General features: G+C 44.5%; 1 protein-coding gene across 1 annotated transcript in view; it reads left to right on the top strand.

The window, feature by feature from the left end:
* The window catches only part of LOC118795499 (CMP-N-acetylneuraminate-beta-1,4-galactoside alpha-2,3-sialyltransferase-like), a 52068-nt gene that overhangs the window by 5142 nt on the left and 22061 nt on the right, over positions 1-24865 (top strand). The window contains exons 3-9 of the mRNA XM_036554022.1: positions 6689-6736; positions 8034-8105; positions 9248-9340; positions 10649-10691; positions 12276-12368; positions 20414-20508; positions 23167-23230. Coding sequence (XP_036409915.1) covers positions 6689-6736; positions 8034-8105; positions 9248-9340; positions 10649-10691; positions 12276-12368; positions 20414-20508; positions 23167-23230 — 508 coding nt within the window. The remainder of the gene's footprint in view (positions 1-6688; positions 6737-8033; positions 8106-9247; positions 9341-10648; positions 10692-12275; positions 12369-20413; positions 20509-23166; positions 23231-24865) is intronic.

The following is a 24865-nucleotide window of genomic DNA, read 5'->3' as shown; positions in this document are numbered from 1 at the left end:
AGCATGCATTACTAAGCCATACGGCTGGCCGTGCAATGTAAATAAACAGAAAACACGCAGGGTGTGATTTTAGACTAGGCGTCTCCCGGTGCAGGTCAGTGCTGTTGCACAGCTATGAGTGTGCTCACCGTCTCCTTGCGGCCTGGCTGGTTTCCATGCTGGGGAGGGTTTGGGATGGCTGTGCGGCCATCACTTGTGAGCTGCCAGGTAACACTGGCTGGGTTTGTGAACTGCGTTGTGTGTGCTGTGCATTCCTGAACCAGGGAGCTGCTTCATGAACACTGTTCTGTTTTATACTTGCGTTTTCTGGCAGCTGTTGTGTAATATTAACATGGACAGGGGGAGGAGTCTGTGAGGACCTGGGGGAAACGGAGCATGGAATACACTGCGGAATGAGTAGAAGAAAATGTGGTCTTCCGTGGCCAAACTTAGCTGCTGCTGGGATGCCCATTTTCAGCAGTTCTATTACTTCAGTATTTTTTATGGTAAAAACACTTACCTGGAGTGAAAGAGGTTAGGGGCAGCTGGGGGTAAATGTCCCCCCGTTTTTCAGCCTGTATTTACAAACAGGGTAACTGCTGATACCCAATGCAGCATTTACTGAATGTCACTGCATGATCACATGCTCACTCATGCCACAGTCAGTTGATGATGAGTCTGTCAGCCTGAAACCCGTGGATCTGGCTGTCTTGCAGGTTTCATTTTATAAATTTGGTTGTTTTTAACACGTACAATTTATACATAATTGACTTTTTTGTGCTGTTGGATGTTTTACCTTTAATAGCTATTTGGGAAACCATGGATTACTAGGTCAGTATGAAAGAATACTGGAAACCTTGTGGTAACAGCAGCAGTTTGGTGACTGAAGCCGGATGTTGAAAGTCATGTCAGATACTTCGCTCTGTAGATCTGCAGTGCAGACGTGACTTATAAGTATAAGAAGCGTTTAGCCTGACTGCGGGATCAGTGAAATGACATCACTTTCAGTCACTGTACAGTGCACACCAGTCAGTGTATGTCAAGCAGTCAAGTAGTGTTTGAGCACTTTTGAGCACCTGAGTTCTAGGGTCATGCCCAACCCATGTCTGTGCCGATGTTAATTCCCATCATTTAAGAGCATTGCACTGACTCGAGGTAAATTACTCCAGGTAGGTCATTACGCTGGGGGGGAACTTTCCATTTGAGAGATGATTCGCCTCATGATCACCACCCCTCCCCCACCACCACCAAGACATTTACATATTTCCAATGAGGCAAAACCCCTGCCTTCAAGCGTTGTGCAGCCAAGAGTGTTTCCACACTTAGGTCATGTATTTTGGGCAAACATCCCAGCATATTGCTTGGTTGGTTTCTTTGTGCCATACCGTGGTATATCTTCGCCTTCTGTGTGGACCATAGCGCAGAGGTATACAGGCCTTGACCAGGGCTGTGATGACTGCAGCCAGGTCCAGGCTGAATCTGTTTATTGAAGAGGGGAGGAATCATACTGGCAAATCCCCTTCATTAGTCCACTGTCATACCTCTCTAAGCTGACTGCAGTAGCTCAACCAGGAGGATTAAACACGATTAATCTGGCTCCCGCCCTCCTGGACTGCTCTCTAGAGTTCTACCCTGCTTAGTATGTTGAGCACTGGATTAGAGATTTTAACATGTATCTCTGTTTACAGGGATCTCTAAATACATTTTGTGTGCTAGGATATTTAAATTGAGAAATAGCATACATGTTTTAACGTGTTTTTTTTCCCCTGTAACAAGATGTTAGGTCAAATATATTAACCTGTTCGATACATTTTGTGTCCAAATGTGCTAAAATATCTGCATCTGTGTTTTTGGTAGAAAGAGAGGCTTGAGTGTCACAAGTCTGCTGTAAGACATGGGACTTTTGTTGAGGTTGAACAGGTCAGGGGTGTCATATCATTTTATTTGTCAGCAATATGAAAGATACCTAGATGGAGAGGAGTCGCATGGTAAGCATAGTCCCTTCTTATTGCCGGGGCACTTTCGGCCCAGAGAGGGAGCTCTTTAGTCAGGATTAGGCCCTTTTCAAGGTTTGCTGTCCTGAGCAGAATTCAGTGTTGAAGAGCGTCACAGCTCCCGCATTTCTCACTTGATCCTTATTTTCTTCAGAGATTTAGTTTCAGATTTTAAAAAATTAAAAATAAATAAGACCCTCTGTTTATTTTCTTTTTAATTTTTAAATCTCTAGCACTTGGTGCTGCAGGCCTCCTGAACTCTGCTGCATCCATTTCCCTGCATCTATTGTCTTTGCATTGATGGATGTCAGAGGTCACGTCCGTGTGTTTTAAAGAGGTTTATTCGACTGGGTTTGTTGCCATGGGGAATGATGGTGTGACCCGGCCCGTGTTTTCATCGTCTTCAGTGCAAATGCTTAGAGGCCTTGGCCTCGCAGGGCAAAGTGTCAGGAATCCCCCATGCCATGCTTGGTTGAGCTAACTGCAGATGCATGACAGAGTGTTTGTGTTGAAATGGGTTCCTCTGTAGCATCTTCCCTTTCCTTTCCGAGAAGTCTTGTGGCAGACAAGGCAACCTCAGTCTTTCAGGACTGCAGCCTTCAGACTCTTACCCTTTAAAGGAGTGTGGATCTAAAGCCGAACATGCTGAATTTTTCGGGCTGCTGTCGCTGTAAAGCAGTACAGGTTGGTTGTCTTTTGGTTTATGAAAACGAGACGCGGATGTGCAGATATGTGTGTGTGTTTTCTCTTTCTCTTTCTCTTTCTGTCCTCCGCTCGATGTCTCTCACTTGCTCGCTTTTTGACCGCCCCACTCTGTCAGCCACCCACCCTCCCCCAACCAACCAGAGCTGTGAAAATACACAAAAGTAAAAGGGGGGGGGGGGTGTAGGTGTGAAACCACTGTTTGAGAGGTGAATGACCGTGTGCTGTGTTATTCACTAGGTTGGATTAGACTCAGTTGCTGATGGGATCTCAAGCTTCCCTTACCGTCATACTGTGTGCCTCTCTCTGTCCACATGGGGGTATTTTTGTAAGAGGATCCAGGCTATTTCAGCAGGCTGTGCATCAAACCTGTGATGCTTGAGGGCAGAATCTGGACCAGGGGAGTGAACAGTGATGTCTGTAAATGTTCCTTTCCACTTTTTAAACTGTCATGTAATTGTCCAGTTTTAGTTGAGCAGCCTCGCCTGCTGAGTGCATACTGCTGCAGCAACATCGCTGAAAACGGTTACAATACCAGAACAAGAACATTAAAGCAAAGAAACAAGGTTGTGGCAAAGTTTCAAAGTGGCTCTTACTGTTGCTGTGCTATGGGGGTGATCTGAGGACGCACTGCGGTTCAGTCATCTCTAAGGCAGAGCCTTCCCTTGTGGAGGTTTTTGCTGATGTGGGCAGTTGTAAACCTCATGGACAACAAGACCCCTGCAGCCATCACTCTCCTGCATCTCAGAGCCTGTTTGAAAATCACGGGTTGCAGTGACCTCCCCTGGCTGCGTGATCTTGGCCACTCCTGGTGCATCCTTGGGGATTTTTGGAGATGGTCTGAGAAGTTTTCAGTTGTTGACCGCTGATCCCATTTTGATATCCTCTAAGGTCCAAACAATTCAGGAGCCTGACACGCTTGTGCTTACTTTGAAACCGTGCCAGCATGAACTTGCAAAGCATCCCATTGTTCAGGTCTGCAAAGCTGCCTCAAGTGACAGCTGTGTAATCATCAGTCATTGTCTGCATCGTTTTCACTTGTATACAGGACTTGACTAATAGCCTGTGGCTATGTAATCCTTATGTGAAGTAATACGGCAGAAGGAGAGAAGTATGAGGGAAATATTAGAGTTGATATGAAACGTAATACACCAGCCATATTAACGGCCAACAGTGAATAATTTCTGCACTGTAGCTTTGATTGAAGTGAAATATTGTACAAATCTGTCATTTACATGGATCAAAATTTTATTGAGGAAAACATATGCGTGTTTCATTATGGAACAGGGGGTTGGTATTTTGGTGCCTTGGTATCGTTTATTGTGGTATCCACATTTAAAAAACCTACTGACAAACTGCTAGTGGTGTGAGCAGCTACAAATGGTTTTCACAGAAATCAGGCTGGCTATAACGGCTCAAATTGTGGTGGCACTCATCCATCCATAGCATGTTCATACAGTAGGTTTGAAGTCACCATGCAGATGAAGCAGAACCATAGAACATAAAAGGCAAAATGATATTTTTTTTTACTCACTTTTGACAATTTTTCTAAAAAAAAAAAAAAAAACATATGTTTTGTAACCCAGTCTAAAATCTGTGTGTTTGTGATTGAGGTAATGTATGATCTGTGTAGTCATTGGGAAACCACCTGTATCTGTGTTCCAAAAGTTTGTTTTAAAACTAGGCTGCTTTTAGTTTTTATGCGGAACACTCAGTGTGGAACACTCCCATAGAATATGAGAGACTCTCCCTCAGTTTCAGCTTTTAAATCACGACTTAAAACATACTTTTTTAAAAAGGCCTTTTATTGAGTTTTGTCCTATCTGTTTTATTCCTGGTTTGTATTATTTTATTGTTTTTATTATCTTCTTTTTATTGTTTTATTGTATTCCTGGGACAGGAGGGAGTGGGGAGGAATTTTATATGGTGTATTCCTGTCTTATGTTGTATGATCATTTTTTTTTTCCCATCCTGTAAAGCACTTTGTGTTACAGACATGTATGAAAAGTGCTATATAAATAAATAAATAAAATATCTATACATGAGAATAGAAGTTGTATAGTCGAGTGGCTGGATATGTTGCACATCTACCCAGACTGTGCTGCAGCCAGGTACACAGCAGTCAGCTCTTTGCTTTGGGCTTTGGGCCAAAACTGCATCTAGTGATAGGGAGTGAGAATATACGGCCTGGAGCTGCCTTGAATGGTTAAGGGATTGGCTACTGTGCAACATGAATATTGCTGTTTGTCTTCGCAATTGCTGTGGAGTTATTTAAATTTTGCTAGTTAGTCCAACATTTTTAGCCAATTCTTCAGTAATGACAGTGGTTAGTGTGTATAGCCCAGTAGAATAGAAGTTAAAATGGAGGTAATATAGGTTACTGAACACTCTAGTGAATGACAGATCTTTCCTGATAAGATGAGTAGTCATTTTCCTTGTTCAGGTGTAATATTTCGTTTTTTTCTAGCCCACAGTGTCTAAATACTGTCAATATTCTTATTGATGTTTTTACTTTAAGTTAGAACATACTAGTTGTTCAAAGTCAAAAGTGTAAGTGTAACTACATTGCACTCTTTAGAAGTCTAACTGATAGGCACATAACTTATACCAGGTATTCACTGGCAAAAGTGGCCTGCACTACTGGCCAAAGCTGTGTGCTGCTGGGTAGGATCCTAGTTCTGGCAAGACTGTCCGGCACTGTATACTAGGGCATGTGATTGGCCAAAGAGCCTTGTGTTATGCTGAGTTTCCATCTCAGGGAGTAGGTAAAAATGGTACAAACTCAGTTAAATAAAAAAATTAATTTAATTAATTTAAATTAAAAATAATAATAAAATTAAAATTTAAAATTTAAACTTAGTTTTAAATTTTAATGAAATATTTTAATTTCTTTTTCCATTTCACCTGATGCCTGTGTGAAAAATGAACAGTGTGGACTGTGATGAAATATTTAAAGAAGTTGCACTGATATTTCACAGGTGTCCTCAAGTTTATTTTGACAGGGAAATATTTATTTTTTTAATGTGTTCGGCCTGTTTTGTTTCAGTCCAGTTATGTAAGGCCTCTTTTTTTGTATGAAAAGACAAATGTTAACAGGCCAATCTGTGGGGGGAAACGGGGAAGGAAATGTGGTTCTTTTATAAATATTTAAAACTAATAAATAACCTGGGAGGGAGGTGAGGGTTATGGTGGGATTGCGGTATGAAAAGACTCCGGTTTCCACAGGATGTGTCAGCTCCTCTCAGTCCGGTTCAGCAGTCGGTGTGTCTCTGCCCAAAGCCCGGCTGTCTGAGCTCATCTCTTACCCCTTGTGTTGCAGATAAATCTAAGGAACCCACAGACACCCCAAAAGTGAAAGCAACCACAGGTAGAGGTGCGGAAACTCTGCATGTCTCACGTGGTGTTCAGAAATTGGGAGAGGGGCACTCTGGACCGGGAGAAATGTTGTCTTTAATTGACACTGTTCACCGTCCTCGCCAGACCTGCACTCAGTCTTGCATTAGGACCTATGCGATGAGCCCTGGGACCATGTTTCCTCATACAGATTGTGTAGGACACGCTCATTTGTTTCCATTGTAGGGATGACAGAAACTGTAGATCTGAGAGGAGAGAGAGCAGTTGCACAGGGGATCCAGATACATTAGCCACCTGGAAACATGTGACTTTAAGACTGTTTGGCATCTCGTGGGCTTCGAAATGTAGCTGAAGTAGATCCACTGCTGTACTTTAGGTGCAGCACAGCTGAATGCACAAGGATCCAAAGAGGCAAAACAGGGTTTTAGTGCTGTACGGCTGAGCAAAGGTCTGGTTCGGTTTGTTCTGTCCTACCCTCCCCTTCTTAAGGGCTCACTCAGAAAATGAAATTCACCGATCACTGAACCTCTTTGTGACTTTGTAAACAGGTATGTGCCCAGCGCCTGTGGGAAATGGGTGTGTGAGAGCACACGGCCTGTCCCATGGGCTCCTGCCAACCAGCTTAAACCTCGTGCTAAACTCACGCTCTTGTGTTGCAGAGCCTGTGGTGGATACGCTACTCACCGTGGGACGAATAGTAGGCTCAGGTACAGGCCCAACCCCACCCTGATACTCTCAGAGCTGGCAACCATGTTGGGAGGTTATTTTTTTGAGCCGTGAACCACCTGATCCACTCTACCATGCTTACCTCAGCTATACTCTAATGTAGCTAGTGCAGCTATACTCTAGTGTAGGTAATGCAGCTATACTCTAGTGTAGGTAATGCAGCTATACTCTAGTGTAGCTAATGCAGCTATACTCTAGTGTAGGTACTGCAGCTATATTCTAGTGTAGGTACTGCAGCTATACCCTAGTTTAGGTACTGCAGCTATACCCTAGTGTAGGTACTGCAGCTATACCCTAGTGTAGGTACTGCAGCTATACCCTAGTGTAGGTACTGCAGCTATACTCTGGTGTGCTAGCTGCAGTGTGTTCTGCATATGCTCATATGTACCTGCTCCAGCGTTTCCTTGACTCAAGTGCATTAGGGATGAATGCACATTACTGACATGCATATAAGTAGCTTGTGTGCTGTCTAGCTACAAGACTCTTGAGGGGGTGAAGTAGGGGTGTAATTGCTTATTATAAACTTGGGGGCTGGTACTTAAGGTTTGAATTTAATAGTCTTTAAAGATTTACCACTAATCCCTTTTCCAAATGATGGTACTGCAAACATAGATGTTCTTCTTTTGATGTTAGTTCATTAGATCCGTATGCTGACTTCACTGCCATCCTACCTTTCAATAAACAGAATATCAGGTCTATTATGGTACGGCATATTATTAACATGACCTCCCAACATTGCCCTGCAACCTCCAGTCCTGTACAAGCTACTATCTCCCTGGACACTGTGCTCTCTCTTACGAAGGCTTGTCTGCTGCTGCTTCTAGCTAGCTGAGTAACATGCATTCAGTACTGTATCGATCAGCTTTGAGTGATGGTGCACTTAACTGGTCTGGCTATGGTCTCTGCACGGGCCATCTGCAAACATTTTCAGTGTGACAGACGCAGTGTACCATTAGGGAGCATGGGAACGGGCTTCACATCCGTACGTCTTCCCAGTCAAGGCTCCCTTTCAGAACGAGCGCACTGAAAAATGAAGGTGTAGGGACGCGGGGCCCCCCAGCACCAGTTCATTAATTTGTCGGTTGGAAATGAATAATGGGAGCCTCGCCGAAGTCATGCGTTCAGAGCAGAGAGCGCAGGTCTCTGGGACCGGGCCTTTTGATGGCCCTTGTCCTAGAGAACAATCCATCACTCAAATGAACTCAGCAAACCATCGTTTGAGGGAGGCGGACGAGGCGGGCTTTGAGTCACAGCTGTGGTGTGATTGTACTCTTTCAGAGCTAGCCGCAGAAGCGCAGCCCTGTCTTCGTAAGAGCCGGGGAACAGTGAATCCTCCGACTCTCGGCCCAGGTAACTGCAGCTTGAAGTATATGCTGGGCAGGTCCCCGCTGCTTTGCCTGAGCCCCGCTACGCACCGCAGAGCCTGCTGAGGCAGCACTGCCTACCTCCACACCCGCCAGCTCACCCCTCTGTAGCACAGCCCTCCCCACCCTCCTCTCTCTATTCGCTTTCTCTCTCTCCCTCTGTGTATCTTTGTCACTCACTGTCTCTCTGTTTCTCTGTCTCTCTTTCTCCCTCTCTCACTCATTGTGTCCCTCTGTCAGTCTCTTTCTCTTGCTCTCTCTCTCCCCCCCTCTGTCAGTCTGTTTTTCCTCTGGTACTCCCTCTGTCTCTCACTCTTTGTCTCACTCTCCGTCCCCCTTGTTCTCGCATTCTCTGTTTCTGTCATGTTTTTGCATCCTCTCTATCTGTCACTCTGTTTCTCTGTCCATCTGTCCATTTCTCACTCTGTCTCTTTCTCTTTCTGACAGTTTCTGTGTGTTTCCTTTGCTCTCTCCCTTTCTCTCCCCCCCAGTAGATGGATAGCGTTTGACTCCGCTAACCTGCAGCCCCGCTCTCACCTCTTTCTTCCAGCACCGCTATGAAGAATTAACCCAGCAGGAGATTTCTCGCCACTTTCTTCCCCCTTTTTTTTTTTCTTTCTCGCTTCTCTGTCTTCAGTGGTCTTCATGGGATATGAGGGCTTTGGTACCACAATGTCTAGAAATGATTTAAAAACTGCAAAAACTTGTTTTCTGCTGCACTGCATCCTGAAACTGCAGTTTCTGATTCGCTTTTTGAAAACATTAATTTGTTGTCTATGAATTCTCTTGTACAATGTTTGCTTAATTATGCTGTATTATCTCTTTCCTGCTGAATAAATGGCAGTTTGTGCATATTGGATACAGCGTGTCAGCAGTGCCAGCTGATAAAAAATTATTCTGATGCTGTTCATACTGCATTCTGAAATCTTAAAACATACAGGCCTGTCTCTGCTATTTTCCCCCACAAATTAACGCACATATCTGATTTGCATGTCACAGTTCATTCAAATTAAAGAAATAGTATCTGAAGTAAGTTCTTCAGCAAAATACCTTTTATAATGTATCATGCTTTGTTTAACCAGAGCAAATGTTTTTGACTGTTACAAAATACTGCCATGTGAATCAAAGATTGCAGGCAAGAAGAGTATGTTGGGAGGGCCACTTCCATCCAGAAATCATCTGTCATGAGTGACGGAAGGAAAATTGTCCGTACTAAAAATGGTATGACAGACTCCCAGAGTGACCTTTCCTACAGATGGCAGGCAGATGTATTACACAAAATAAGAATTCCACTTATGTCTTTTACTGCCTGCCTTCATTGCTGTTTTCTGTGAAACACAGTCCCAGTTTCTCACACATCAAACATATTGAAAAGAACCATCAATAAAGTTTTCAGGATTACACAAACCAATACTGCATAGCCAAGCAATCAACGAGTGTTCCAAATGTTAATAGGAGGTCAGCTTGAATGAAATTGCCCGTACTGGAGTGTTCCAGACTGTTTAAATATTGAACAATATATCTGTTTGAATATTATGCAATAGTGTTTCACACATTTGAATGTTTGTTGCTGGTATACACTGGTCTGCTATATTCCAAAGGCTATGCTGCACCCCAGTGATCTGATACAAATCTCAGACTTACTGTATCTCTACCAGAGTCATGAGGCAGTCAAACTGACAGGGGCATTTTAGGTTTTGGTTGGATAATGATTAAATGCGCTGATCAAAAAACACGAGTTATCAGAAATGAACGTCAGTTATCAATGGCAGATAATGATTTTGATTTTGCTGTGGACATGGAGAGTTGTGTGTGTGAGAGAGTGAGGTGGGGATGTGAAGGAGACCACGGGTTAAAACAGCGGGTGGTTTGGGACGCCCTCTCTGGATCCTACAGTTTCTTCGAATAATTTTCACATACTCTAAATGCATGTAGCCTAGTACTTGTTTTTAAAAATATGTGTCAGTATGGTAAGAGAGATGAATAAATGAAGATATGAAATCAAAGTAACTTTCTCCACAATTTTCTCCTGAACTAAAATGGCCATTATCCTCTCTTTGTAGTTTTTTTTTTTTTTTTTTTTTTTTTTAAACACTTTGGTCTGTGGTTTTTCCTCTTTGTTTAATGTGGTCAGGACAGGAAAGGCCCCAGTGACTGGGAGGAATCCATTTTGTGTAGGGGACCCAGAAGCACCGTGTGGTGATTTAGATTTTCAAATGAGAGAAATGATAGGTTGGCCTTACCTAACCCCTCTCACTCAGCTACAGATCCTGCCGTCTTAAGCCATTATTTAAAAACAGCAACTTCAACAACAGTGTGTATGAACTGTTCACCAGCAGGCTGGTGACTGTTCCTAATCCCTGCCTTTCCCAAGGCAGTGAGTGTGTGTTTCATATTTGACATGAAAAGAGAAAGTAAGTACATTCCTTTCTTTTCCCCCCATAGTGTCAGGCAAGTTCATCTTCCTAATCCATGTGATTTTCGCTGGTGATTCATTCTGCTCTTTGTGTGTCTCCTCTTTCTCTGCAGTGTATGATAAACAGGGATTCTTGCTGAAACTGGACGGAAAGCTGTAAGTAGCCCCTTTTTAATATTAGGGTGTCTGATTGTTTTATCCTCTTGGCTTAATTGAAACAGCTGTTATGAACTTAAAGGAGCTGGTACTTCTGTGTTGTTAGAATCTGCTTTTCGCTTTATGCTTTTTGCATTATTCCCTACTCAAGCAGTAATCAACCGGCAGCGGCACCATAGAATACCATGCTGGAATTAGTCACTAAAGAAGCCAGTCATGGCTTTTTCATATGGAGGGCAAAGGGCTCCAAGTTGTCCAGATGAAAAGCTGCTACCATTCATACATTCAGACTGAGTCTTTTCACTTAAGGTGGGGTAAGATGTTGTTGTTCCTCATATTTGAATGAAGACTCCAGTTATCTCCCTCCAGTGACTTCAGTTTCTTTGCTCCAGCCAGTGCCTGTCGTTCTTCTCCCGCCCACAACCCCTGGTCTGAGGCCTCCCTCACCTATTACATTACATTATTGCTATTTTGCAAATGCTGTTATCAGAGCAACTTCCATAGGTTACAGATTTATCCATTTATAAAGCTGGATATTTACTAAGGCAATTGTGGGTTTAGTACCTTGTCCAAGGGTACAACAGCAGTGCCCCGGCAGGGAATCGAACCACAACCTTCCAGTTATGAGCTCTGCTCCTTACCAGTATGTTACATTGTCACTCATAGCAGCATGTTAGTCACTGGGCCAGGTCCTAACCCAGGGCTGCCTCAGTCCAGGGGACAGTCCCACCCGGGCCAGCCCCCTCCCCATTCCTTGTTTATTTGAGTTGGGCTAATGCAGAGCTGGTAATTCATCAGCAGCTTAAAAGCTGCCTCAGAGAGTAATTGTTGAGGCGCGTGCAGCAGGCTCCAGCCCCACTAAGAAATGAGGTGCTGATGTCAAGAGATGGGGAGCCACCGTTTCACCTCAAATAATTTTCACAGCTCCTTGGGAGAGCTGCTTCTGCTGAGCGAAAAATGGGAGAGAGAAAAAAAAGGAGACTTTGTTTTTTCTTTTTTCTACACCTCTTTCTTCACTTGCATTCATTCCAGAATCAGAGTTGTCACCATATGAGGCCAGAAAGCACATACGAGATCCCATCTGAAAAGTACTGATTTCACTTTAGTGACTTGATAAGTTGACGTGTGAAAGTTAATTTAGAGTGAAACTTAAACTTAGGAAATGCCCCCACCATTGCAGAGAAGGAGGCATGAATGGGTGTCACACAGTCAACACTGCAATCAGAAATCAGCCTGCCCCACACTCATTATTACAGCATGTTTTAATGAAGATTCAGCCCTTTAGTTCTTAAGCCCCAGTAGAGACATGGGACATTTACCACTCAACCAACCTTGAAATTTTTCCATTAGTATTATTTTAAAGCAGGGCCACAGTGGTGTGGATGATGCCCACTTCTGTGAATGTTAAAAATGAGAGCATCATATTGAGTGATAAAACCCAGCGGTGTGGGGTTTGTAGGCCGATACAGGGTGGAGCTGCGTGAGGACCTGTTGTGTACAAAATGTTTCCCTGTGACCTTGGTGCTGGGGATCCCCACCTGTCTGCCTAAACACTGTCTCCCCCCCCCCCCCTTCTGTCTGCAGGCCGCCGGAGCTCGTGTACAAGTACGGCAATCTCAGCGAGGGAGCCTGCAAGCCCGGCTACGCGGCCGCCAAGATGACCGCCATCTATCCAAAGTAAGCACGACCCCTCTTCCCCTGGGTCGGCCCTTCCTGCGCACGGCGGCCAGTCGGAAACGGGAGGGGGGCCACCCCTGCAGCGTCAGCCAGCTGCCACCCGCTGGCATCGGCTGTTCACTCAGCTCTGCTTTTTTTAAGGGTGTCCCCTCAAACAGGAGGGGGGGGAGCCGTGCCCACTGATGTCATTGCAGGCTGGTTCAGCTTGTCTTCCAGTAGCTGCAAACCGAGCCGTAACAATAAATTACCAGCGAAGGTTGAGGTTTATTCAAAGGGGCACGGGTCTGCAGTCCGATTGCTGTTGTGGAGATCTGTAAGGATATTCTTACCCTCTCTCTCATACATAAAGACAAATTTGTCCAATAGGTGACAACCTCCTTTTGTATTTTAAATGATTTTCATCCAGGTAAAGTGAATATCAAGTGTCAAAATTCTGCAGTATGTTATGCGTTACATTATATTTCTGTTGTGCCTGTCATTCGTCATATAAAGCAAGCCACACATTGGGAGGTTATGTAGTACCACTCTTCTAGGGTTATTTTTTCCCAGCCCTTATCGGGCTACAGTGACCCCATTCACAGGATTCTTTCACGCCTCAGCCCTCTGCTCCTCCTGTTCAGACCCCTTTCAGGGTTTGGCTTTCTTCTCCGCGCCCCCCTCGGCCCGATCTCGGGGCCTGCTTAGACACTACGTCATGCCTCAGCCACGATGGCCCACGGGCTAATCGCTCCCCATCGCACATTGGACAGAAAGCCTTTTCTCAACCACGCGAATGTGTAGGTTAATTCATGGCTAACTTTTCACCTAAAAACCATCCCACAGTATGAAGCCATTTCCTTGTGAGCTGCGAAACCGCAAAGCTCTTCATTTACTGCGGTCAGATGAAAGGGACAGTGCAGCTGAGCTGCAGGCTCAGGGGAAACATGACCGCAGTCATGCGGCCACGATTAGGAGGGAATGACTCGATCTCTTCCGCCAGCGCGCACCAGAACACTTGATGACCCATGCTTATGATGTCACCGGCCTCTGAATGCTTGTTCTTCTCCCCCTGTAAGCACAGTGTCATAAATCTGCATCTAGCACTATCATCAGGTAGAGGCAAGTTTGTCAGAAACTGCTAATTTAGCACAGCCGAGGTTTACAGCTTCAGCTGTGTGGAATTATGATGGAAGCAAACAACGTGGGCTACTGTAGAGCCCTGTTCTCTATGTTGTTGTAATCTGTCATGCACAACAGATTAATTATTACTCTGGGAACTTAAACCTGTCAGAGGAATCATGAGTGGAGGAACTGAGTTGTGTGTGTGTTTTTTTTAAACAAACTGAGCACAAGACTTGCCGCTCCAAAAATGCGGAGAATTTTAGGTTAATTAGGTCAATTAAGGCATTTTATCGTAGCTTATGGCCATACTACCTTGAACCTGATGAGCAAGGTCACATCTGGTTACTGATTTGATTTGAGACTGCCTTGGAACTACCAGGAGTGATCAAGTTTGTACTGGCCTTGTAGGTAGAGTATTCACTCCAGTCCTGTAATGTGAGGTGAGTCTTGCCAAGATTTTGAAAAATAGTACCCGTTGCCTCTTTGCTTGGCACTAAGAAATAAAAGATTGTGGGTAATGGCCCTGTGATAGCCTAGCATCCTGTCCAGGGTGTGTCCTTGTCCACCAGCTGCTGCACCCCACAGGAATCGGGATAGGCTTTGACCCTATGATCCACCCTGGCGTGGACAGCTCCCCAAATTGGGAACTGTGACAACCTGGCTATTGTTTGCAAGTTATGCCTACCTACCCCCTGTTCTGAAGAGAGACACTGAGTGGTAAGGGTGACTTTAACAAAATGCATATTTCTGCTTTACTTCTACTATTACTGAAGGATATAGCTTAGCTTGGGTAATGAAACAAATGTGTCTGATTTTACAACCTTTAAAATTTGGATGGAAAATACCACACGTGTCTTACGTTAGCTACAATAACACAAGTGTTCTGAATTACAGTAGCTGAAATGCCTACAAATGTGTATGTCTTTATTTCAAACAACATATGATTTCAAACATTTTTAATTTGAAATTTTGGCTACTTAGAATTTAGCTCAGCCATAGCAGCCTTGCTAAAAAAAAAATCCACTTGACCTGTCAACACTTGTCATCTCATGGGTTGGCTTCACAATCCAGCTGACCACTAATAAGTGCAAACCCATAAGGCAGCCAATGGATCGTTCTTTGGGCAGGGATACATGGACATCTCTAATATTGTGTCAAACGGTTAGCAACAATGCAGTGATGCTGAAAATATTAAGACTGCGAAAACATAAGTATTAGCTTCACAAAACACCGTGTTCCGACACATGTTGAAGCTGCTGCTTGAGATTGTTTTAGGAATCGATGCTAATGGTTTCAGCTCTGTCTCCTACTGTTGCACAGGAGCAGAGCTGAATGTAGGAGAGTTTCTATCTAATTAGGCCGACTTCAAAGAGACTCTCAGTCCCTGTGCATGCTGTGTGAGGCATATAAATTAGACCTGTAATTGAATTAGGGGCTTAACTGCTCTCCCATTAACAAAGCCTGTGTTTACAGCCTTTCCTGGAGTTTTTCCTCTAATTACCCCAAGTGTCAGATGATAGTCCTCTGGCAAACGGTAGGTATCCTTTGGGGGACGGAATTAAGTGTTACCACGTTCACTTCAATTACAAACTGTTTACAGCTGAAGTGCTTCTTCCAGTGTTGTTCCTTGATTGATATCTTCATTGAATGAAGAAGGCAGGGATTTTACTGACGTAAAGAACAAAATGTCAGGCGTTGTGTTCAGAGCGCAGCGAGGGCTTAAGATGGAGTGCTGTGTGTTTGGATGCCTTTAAAAGCCTGTCCACTTCTATGCATCTTTGTAAATATAACAAAGATGGATTGATATGTTTAACTGAAGTTAAAAATGAAAAACAAATGAAAGTGCCATCTTTGTGTTTACCGGCCATAAAGATAAAAATGGAGGGTTTGACATTTCGTTAACTTTGTTCATTCCGAGTTGCAAATGGGAAAAGCAAGGGCCTATGGTGAATTGAGATAGATGGGCATGTGTTCCAGTTCTAAAAGCTGTCCTGTTGAAGGGAGCTTTTGAAAATAAAACCATTGCATTTGAAACATTAAAAGTGCATGATAAATTACAAGACCACAACAGAGGCGAAGCGCGTACAATCGTGAACGTGCATGACAAGTGGACTGTAATCTTTTGAAGCCACGCTACCTCTGTTAGGCATTAGAGGCCTAATCCCTCCTTGTCCATAAATCTGGTACAGGACAAAACTGAATTCATTACATTATCCCAGACATCCAGAGTTCATTGCACCTTAGGTAGAAATGAAGCCAGAGCTCAGGTAGAAGAATACATTACCTTGACAGCATAAATAGATTTATAAAGGCATGGACTCTCAGCTGTTTGGCAGATGAGAGACTGAACCTAATAAACTCCACACTGTTGGTCATCTAGACCAATTTTCTCTCCAGCATGATGGGAAATGAGATTGATGAAGGCAGAATTTGGATGCTTAATGGAGTAGGTGGCCAGTGGAGAGGACCTTTTGATGGTCTAGTTGTGGCCATGGAGGGAGTTCTGTGTTTTTGTGTGGTGGATGAAAAAAATAAACAGTGTGTATTTTGCTTCCCTCTCTCTTTTAGCTGCTCTTTTAGGGATTTTTAGCTGCTAGGGCAAGATCGCAACCACCATTTTCAAGTAAAGAAAATGATGCCCCCTTGGTTATTGCAGATTTCAGTTTGTGATGTTGATTCAACAGCCAGTTTTACCATTTTTAGGATTTTTATGAATTGCTACTTTTTATGTGATCATTGGTATAACAGCAGGTGCAAGCTAATTATTCCAGTCATCCCTTAATGTGTAAAACATGTCAATAACGTTGTAGAAGTGAGAGTGTGTGTTGTTTTATAGCCATTGTAAATGAATTGGAAACATTGTCGTCATCATCATCGTCATCACCATCATCATCTTCACTTTCAGCATCATGCCAGCTGATGGAGCAGCTCTGTGCTCGGGACTCCTCTCAGCCCTGTGTGGGAGCATGGTTCTCAATGTTCAGTGACAGGCAGCTGTTAATCAGTCAACCTCCAGAGTATCATTTAGCTGTCCTGAATGCATTTCTATGCAGTAAAGCTCAGGAACCCACTGTTTAAAGAAATGCCCAACCTTAAGTGTGTGATACTGCCTGCACATTTGAGATTTTGCTTTGTCTTTGACACTTGTGTTTTTGTCACCAAATGATTGCTGTCTATTTTTTATTTGCTGCTGAAAGTAATATGGTTCACAACTGTACAGGAGATTAAAAAGATGGATCATACTAGTGAATATTTCAGGACATCCCTTAAAGTGGAAGTTCAGTAAAAATCATCAAACCCATGATACGTTTATAATGTGTAGCTTCATACACAATAGATATTTCCTAGAACATAAACATACTCTTCTGGTTGATAATGCAAACTGCGCTCACTGGTATCTGGACAGCTTCATGTGCTAAGCTGAGAAAAACAAATCCCCTCATTTTATCACTGAATAGTGGACTAGATGACTTGTAGACATCTATAGTCGTGTAGAAAAACTATTATGCTATTTGGGCATAGTGACTGATTGTAGGTGTAAAAACAAAGACGAAGCTCTATGGGCTGCAACCACATACTGCTCTGATTGGTACTGGCTTCCGGACTTTAGTTCAGGTGTGGCTATAACCTAAAGGCCTCCCCTCAACCGAAGCAGCCTCCCACTAAAGATAAACAGCTGCTTCCGGCTTGACAGACCTACAGATTGATGCATAATCCGTTCTGCTTATCTCTGACATCCTGCAGACTTGTGCATTTGGCTCAGTGTGGAGCTGCGAGAATTAACGCGACCAAAGAAACCCCCTTAACCTCCGAGCGAAGTCCTCGGTGCGGCGTTTGCCCGCTCTGCTCCGAAGCCCTCCACAAAATCCAATTTGTTTTCATCGCCCTCTTACTCTTCCCTACCCAAACTGTTTGGATTGGTTCTAAATCAAATGTCTCGGCTGAACTCATGCAGGGCGGTTATGAAAATACTGCCCCAAGTGAGAGATTGCCATGAGGAAATGAGCACAATGGGCTACAGCCCCTCATCTGGGATCCCTTCTGTGGAACGCAGACCCCTGTCAGATACACTGCGAGATTCACGGTTATTTATAACCAATCTCTCCCTCCCTCCTCTGCTGTAAAAAAAAAAAAGGCTCTGCCATAAGAGCCACATATTAATTAATTGGTGTTTGTATTGGCAAGCTATCCACAAGTCTGGCTTTTGCAGGTGATTTCAAGGAGCCTGATGTGGCTTTTTCCCTTTTGTTCTTTTTTGTGTTTTGGAACTAAGGGTAAAACCTTGATTTGTTTGAATTTCCAGACTGTGAGGACTGGTAACTTTGAGTCACAAGGAGCATTCTGGGTAATCAGCCGCTGCTCTGTCATACAGAATCTCTTGGTCCTGCGCTTGTGAAGGTTCACACACACACATTTGGGGAGCGCAGTTTTCCCTGCACACTTTTCAGTGGTTCAGTCCTTTCCGAATCTTAAGGTGGCGCAGCAAATCGTCTCATGTACTTTACTGTGCATGATGACATCGCCACCATCCAGAGCATTTAGTAATGCATTCTGGACGCCTGTTTCCTATTTGTGCCACCCCCTCACACGTGGCCCAAATGTTGGAAAGGATGCGCGCGGCTGTGTGCCATTTGTACTGTGGACGTGAAGCGAGATCGCCTCTGCTCCATTATAAACACTGCGGGGGATCTCTGGAGCCCGCGTGGCATCAGACTGAACTGCTCCCTTTTACTGCCGCCATCCCCAGCACTCCCTCTGACCGGCTGCTGCTGTTGAGTGGCATATTTGGACACTGCCATCCCAGAGTACTGCGTGCCGTCGGCTGATGAGGAAGCTGATGAAGAAGGCTTTCCTGAATTAACAAATTTTGAGTCTTAGCTAGGTTGAGCTTCGGGTAGTATAGAACTGTTTCTCATTCTTTTTAAAAACTTTTATCCTGACTGGTTTTAATGGGATTAATATGGTTCATTGGACATGGAAACCTATAACGAATGGATATCATGAAAATATGATGTAGTTTAGGTTGATAAATCAAGCAGTTGGATATTTAGGTACTTCTGTGTCTCCAAGTCATATTTGGAGAAGCAGCAATGATGTTAAGTGTTTTTTATATACATTATTTCATTTTATATGTTTTTTATATATATTAATTCAAAATTCTGTGTAAAAGAACTATCCGTTTCGGGGGGGGGGGCTGTTCATGTCAGGCTTTCAAACGTGACCTCCATCATATGCATAAATAAGCAGATTTAGAGCTCATAGGGTCACGGTAACAATATATTACAGAGTAGAATCAGACTAAAATTATAAACGAGATCCAACAGTTCAGGAAGACCGAGCACTCTGCATTTCGGAGAAAAGTAGCGTTCCCTTCATTTAATCCAGTGTGTGGGTGTGTGTGTGAGTGTGTGGGGGTGTGGGTGGGTGTGTGTGTGTGCATGCGTGCGTGTGTGTGTGTGTTTGAGTGAGAGAGAGAAACGGGGAGTGTGTGTGTTCGTGGTGAGGCAGTGATTTCCAGATGCAGGGGGCCCTGGTGAAATCACTTGTCATCCTCAGTTACCCTGGTGCATGAGGAGACAAGCCAGTGCTGCTGCTGCCCTGCACCTTCAGCAGGGAGACCTGCTGTTTACCAGGCACTGTGTAGCCTGCTGATGCACCACCCTCCCCACGTCCCACACTGAACATAACTGCTTTATTCCTGCAAAAATAAAGCAGTTTAAGCTCCCTGTTCAGTAGAAAACATGCTGGAGAAGATGTGATGGGATACATTTTGGTGATTGAACGATATGGGACTATGTTTATTGGAAGGCCAACTCTATACATTTCAGTCGATGTGATTTTTCTGTCCTTATGTTTCTGTAAATCTTTAATCTCAGAAGTAATCCTCTCAATGGAGATAAAGTAACAGGAAAAAAAAAAATATTTTCCCTGAACTTTTTTGTGTCGTGTCCAGAATGCCATCCTGTCTGACATAAAGGCCATTTGAATGGGTTTCAAGGATCCAGATTAGATCAGATGGAATGTTGTCTGCCCATTCTCTGTGAATTCTCCCTCGTTCTGCAGCAAACCCCTGCCTGTGAAATGTGCCACCGGGAGCTCAATTTCTGCACTCTGAAAGCTCTGGCCTGTAAATGAGAAATGTAGCCGTGAGACAGCAGGTCAGAAAAACAGCCATCCATCGTCCGGCCACACTCACAGAAGCAGCAGGTCGTCCGGCATCGGTTAAGGTGTGTCGGGGGCAAATGGCCTCTCCAGGTTAGAGCGGAGAGCTTTATCAAGCTGCCTCACAGACAGACGTGCCTGGCTGCTGGAAAAAGAGGCTCAGATGATAGATAGCTGCGTGGGGAAGCCTTCTCCTCTTACCCTCCTGTGGTTTAACTCAGACCAATACATTACAGGGGAGCAGAGGTCAGGGCAGGAGTGAGTTTTGGGCTCTGACCTCTCAGGGAAAAAAGCTGACATGCTGATTCATTCCCCACTGAAGGATCATGGCCTGGAAACCTGTCTCTGTCTCACTTGGGGCCTCTGTGTCTTGTAGTTTTGAACAAGGATTGGCTGCTCTGTCATGGTGTACAGGGACCTGCTGGCTGTCAGTGTAACGCACTGATGTATCATTGTGATGAGCTGAGTTTGCTCCCTCTCTCATTCTGCGGAGATGAGCTGCAGAGGGCGTGGTGGTGTTGGATGCTGTGCTTTCCAAACTGGAGAGGGTGTGGCCGAGTGGCATCTCTTCCCTGGATCTCTGTCTCCTCCATCAGCAAAAAGGCTGACAAACACCGGATTAGGGAAAGGCTTAATCCTTACAAGCATCCTCTGATTATCTGTACATCACATTCTCATATGACTGGGTCCTCAGGTCTTATACTTTTTGTTGTTGTTCTTTCTCATTCTCCTTTCAGTTCACACGCTCTGGTGCAACGTGTTCTTCTCTTTTTGTTTTCAAGGTTCATGAAGCCGGCCCCCATGTTTCTGGACCGGAACTTTAAACGGCTTGGGAAAGTCAGCAATTACATGCCTCCCTTTGGATTCAAAACACAAGGTATGGAATTACACATTCTGCAACTCCTGTTATAAACAGTATTGTGACTGTACGTCACAATCATAGGATGCAGTGTAGCACATGATTACAGGTGTTATGACCCAGTCAATGTGAAGTACTATCATGGATGGATTTCAGTCCTAAGAGTTGAGGTGAGGATGCATTGAAACGACCAGGTGTGTGATCTGCACCAAAGCAACAGAGGTGGGAACAGAGAGTGGTCCTGTTTACCTCTGTGAGGACAGGTATAGAACGGGCGTGTTGTTGGTGAGGAGCAGTGATCCCGGCATCGGAGACATCAGGGCGGAGCATGAGCGCGGGCCTTATCTTATCCATCGGTGTTCCTCCACACTGCCTGCATAACAGGGGAAAACCAAGCACATTGTCAACATTCAGTGCACTCCACCTTTCCCACACTATGCTGCAAGTGACTGTACCACTGTGTGTGTGTGTGTGTGTGCGTGCGTGCGTGCGTGCGTGCGTGCGTGCGTGCGTGCGTGCGTGTGTGCGTGCGTGTGTGTGAATTTTAGAGAGAGCCCCGGTTCTTGGCCTTTTTCTTTTTCTTTTTTTTTTATCAAGTATGTATAGGTAATATTGGTATAGGTAATATTGAACACATTCCATATTATTTCATCAGTTGAATTCCATCATGCAAATGTCTGTATATTATTGGAAATAAGCCTGAGCACTTTAATCCTTTGCAGATGGGAAGGTAGTGTAGCCTGTCAGAGACACTTACAGGTAGAGCGCCTTCTCCAAACGTCACATAACCTCCCCTTCTGTGCATTGTATTATGAAAACCTGACATATACTCTGGCTGTAAACTCCTCCAAGAAAGGAAGAAAGTTGCATTCCTGCTTTGAATGCAGTGTCAGGACTCAGAAACAAAACCCAGAGTGTCTTCCAGGACCCTCATAGTGAAATAGGTGGAAGAGACATTTCATATATAATGGCATGGTGGTGTTAACTTGGTTTGATTTCCAAAGTGCCAGCAAATGTCTCTGTCAGATACTGCTGCATTGATATGCTGCTTTTGAAAACCAACAACCCTGTACTGACGTGTGCCTGTGTCAGTGGGGAAATATGCAGTTTTCATTTCAAATTCTTATATCATTGATGACAAAAGTTATCAGTGAAGTGATTGCCTGTGAAGCTTGGTTTAATCTGAGCACGCTCCTATATTTTGCAATAGTAAGCAGTTGTGTAGGTGCAAGCGTAACCGCTGAAATTAACCTTTGTGTTTTGCCAAGGGGATAGCCGCTGTATGCGGGTGAAGACTTTCAAAGAAGAAACTGTTGATGCTGCATTTGGAACAGTGTGCTGTTTTTTCTCCACGGATCACAAGAACGGTTTTGTTACCCGTCCAAGCGTAGCCACGTGGAAAGGTGTTACGTGTAACTTGTGAAAAGAACACGCCACAAAGGATTGAGATCATTCGTGAAAAACGGAGGAGGTTATTTTTAACATGGTGAAGCAGCTCGCTGGCTGTGATTCACGTCCACAGTGGTCATGCCACCCTGTCGTGTCCGTGCCCCGCCAGCCCGGTCTGCCCATTGTCCTCCTGCCTTTTTTTTGTTCAGTGGTAGGAAGGAAGGAAGGGGCTCAAGGGGCTCTATTGGCAAAGGCATTTGTTTCCAGCACAGGCTGAGTTCTATGTGTTGCTCCCAGGTTTCAGTCGTTGGCAGACAATAACCCGTAGCAGTGGAACACGATTGGGCTTTTCCGCAGGGACAGGGTGGATGTTGTGGGTCGGGGTCAATCACACAACCTCTGGCGCCCTGTGACTCATTTGGACGCCTGTGAGTTGTTCAGATGACATCAGGGAGATGAGCCTGTCCTCTGATTGGTGTTCACTCGTCCTGGTGCATTGTGGGACTTAATGTGTGAAAAATAGTAGACAAGCTTCATGTACAGTTGTACAGCAATTAGGGGTGAAAGGGAAAGGAATAAAGCAATAATGGCAGGATCTGCTCCACTGTGTTTAGTTTCTGAGGTCATCTTTCTGTTCATTGCCTTTACCTAGGTTTAGTTAAAAGGAGGCGTTGGATAAAACCCGCCTTACATTCAGAGTGCCCCAAACATTGTATCTTCACACAGAGCCACACACAGCGCCTGTTCCCCTCATCATTAATGATTTTAATAAGCATGTTAACAGGTACTAACAATAACGGATAGCAGGTGTGGGAGAGTGATGAGAAGGTTTGTCATACAGTGGGGGAGCCTGACCCCATTGCAAGCCTGTGGGCCCACAAGAGTAATTTCCACAGTGGCAAAACATCTCAACATCTCGGTCTAATGGCACAGCAAGACAGTGACACAGACGCATTACCAGGGGTCCAAGGACAGCATACTTTGTCTGGAGTGTGCATTTGTTTAAAAATGGCATTCTTAACTGAGTGTGTTTGATAGCCTTTTTCCTAAAGTGCAGAGTCCTTGCTCTAACTCAGGGCAGTTGTAAAGACTGCATCTCCAGCGTATCTTCGAATTTCCACACAGCTAGATAAAAAACAGTTCAACACTGCTCTCCATCAGTCTACCAAGCCTATATCATTGGCTCTCAAACCTCAGTGTATTCTTTAACTCTGGTACATCATGCTTTGTTCTGGGGAGATTATTATCCTAACTGCCACCGTTTTCTTTTCTCTGTTCTTTCTACAGAAAGGATCATCGACACTATTTTAAGCGCTACAAAGAACTTTGGGCTGGGCCCCGAACTGGACAGGTAATTTCCTCTTGAGCACAGAATTGAGAGTGAAACTTGTGTGTGACGCACATACATATCATGCGCTACGATTACGCAATGACATACGACTGTGACCTTCCGCTCCGACAACCCATATAAATCCCGTGCAATCTGTGAGGAGTAAGCCCAGAAATGTCAGGCTGGACTCAGATCCTTTGTCTACCTTTCGGCAGCCAGCAAGCTGAAATCACAGGCGTGGATGACATTTACAGGCTTGTGCTGTTTCAGCACTGTGCTTTTCAGCATCACCCCCTCAGAAACAGCCTGTTTGACAGGAGGGGCAGCGTGACCCTCGATCGTTTTCCGAACCGCGATTCTCGTGAAATGGTGGAAGCTGGAGCTTTTTCACGCAGAAAAAAATGGTTCCTCCTTGTCCCAGCAAAAAGGCATGTGGAGTAGAGTAAATTGGGCTTTTTGTCCACCAGACTGGGGCCTAGCCCTTACGCCAGGCTGGTGCTTCGCTCTTCCACTGTGGAGGAGCATCAGAGAGCCAGTCTGCTAGCATACTGTATGTAGCATCCCAGTCATCCCTACCAGCTAACCAGGAGAGCAGTCTGGAAACCATTGGAAATCATTAGGAAATTTTAATGTAAAGGTATTATTAGCATGAGTGGGATATCAGTGTAAATGTATTTGTTTACCGCTGTCCACTCAATTTATAAGTATTCATCTCACACTACATGGTGCACCCTGTTGTGTCATCTTTGGAAGAGTTGTGTGAAATGTCGGGTTCCTTCCTGTTATATGGTACTTTCGCTGACCTAATTTCTCATTCCGCATTCAGGCGTTTGCAAGAACCAGAGTGGTGAAGTTTAGCTGAATAGACACATTGAACAGCTTCTCAATTCATTTCAAGCTGGAATTTCACTCAGAATAGCTGTAGTGTAGAAGAGTTACACTAGGCTGTCTTCCTCCTTGCATAGTGCCAGAATTAAAATTTTTCTGGGTAAAGGAACTTGACCCAGTTTCCTTACCACAGGCAGTTAACCAAAAGATGCCCTTTTGACATTGTCCTTGAAGAATGTTCCCCTCTGTCTCTCTGTTCTCTGGTCCAAGTGAGGGTGCATTTCAGAGTGGGGCGGATACTGCGGGCAGATAATGGGCCCCACAATCAACCAGTCAGACCACAGCTTGGTGGTTTCCTCTGTTTTTTTACTTGTTGAGTCTTTGACCTCTACGCTGATGTAGTATCTCAGCAGTCATTCAGCCCACCCCCACCCCAGGCCATGTAGAGGTTTACCCTTGATGTGCCAGGGCTCAAATACTTCCCATATTTTCATGTTCTGTCCATTTTTTATGTGAAGATTAATGAAGGAAGCGTAGCTCGGTCGACAGCAGGCCTCCTCAGTCACACTCCCTGCAGGAGGCCGTACCCCCCCTTTCCCATCCCTCTGTAATCTCTGTCACAGAGACCTGAGCACCAGACACAGGCTGACCTTTTCCAGTTTCACAATGACCATTCTTCATCTGGCTTCAAAGCTTAGAACACAGCAGTCATAGCCACAGCAGCAGAAGAGTGAAATGTAATCAATTACACTAAGTGTGTGTTTGATTTGTCTCGCTGTATATTGACGTTTCCATAAAAGAAAGGGTAGTTCTGAGTTGTCTCTGTAG

Source organism: Megalops cyprinoides, chromosome 20 (assembly GCF_013368585.1).
Source record: "Megalops cyprinoides isolate fMegCyp1 chromosome 20, fMegCyp1.pri, whole genome shotgun sequence".
NCBI lineage: Eukaryota > Metazoa > Chordata > Actinopteri > Elopiformes > Megalopidae > Megalops > Megalops cyprinoides.
Note: the sequence above shows the minus strand (reverse complement) of the source record. Positions and strands in the feature narration are given on the sequence as shown.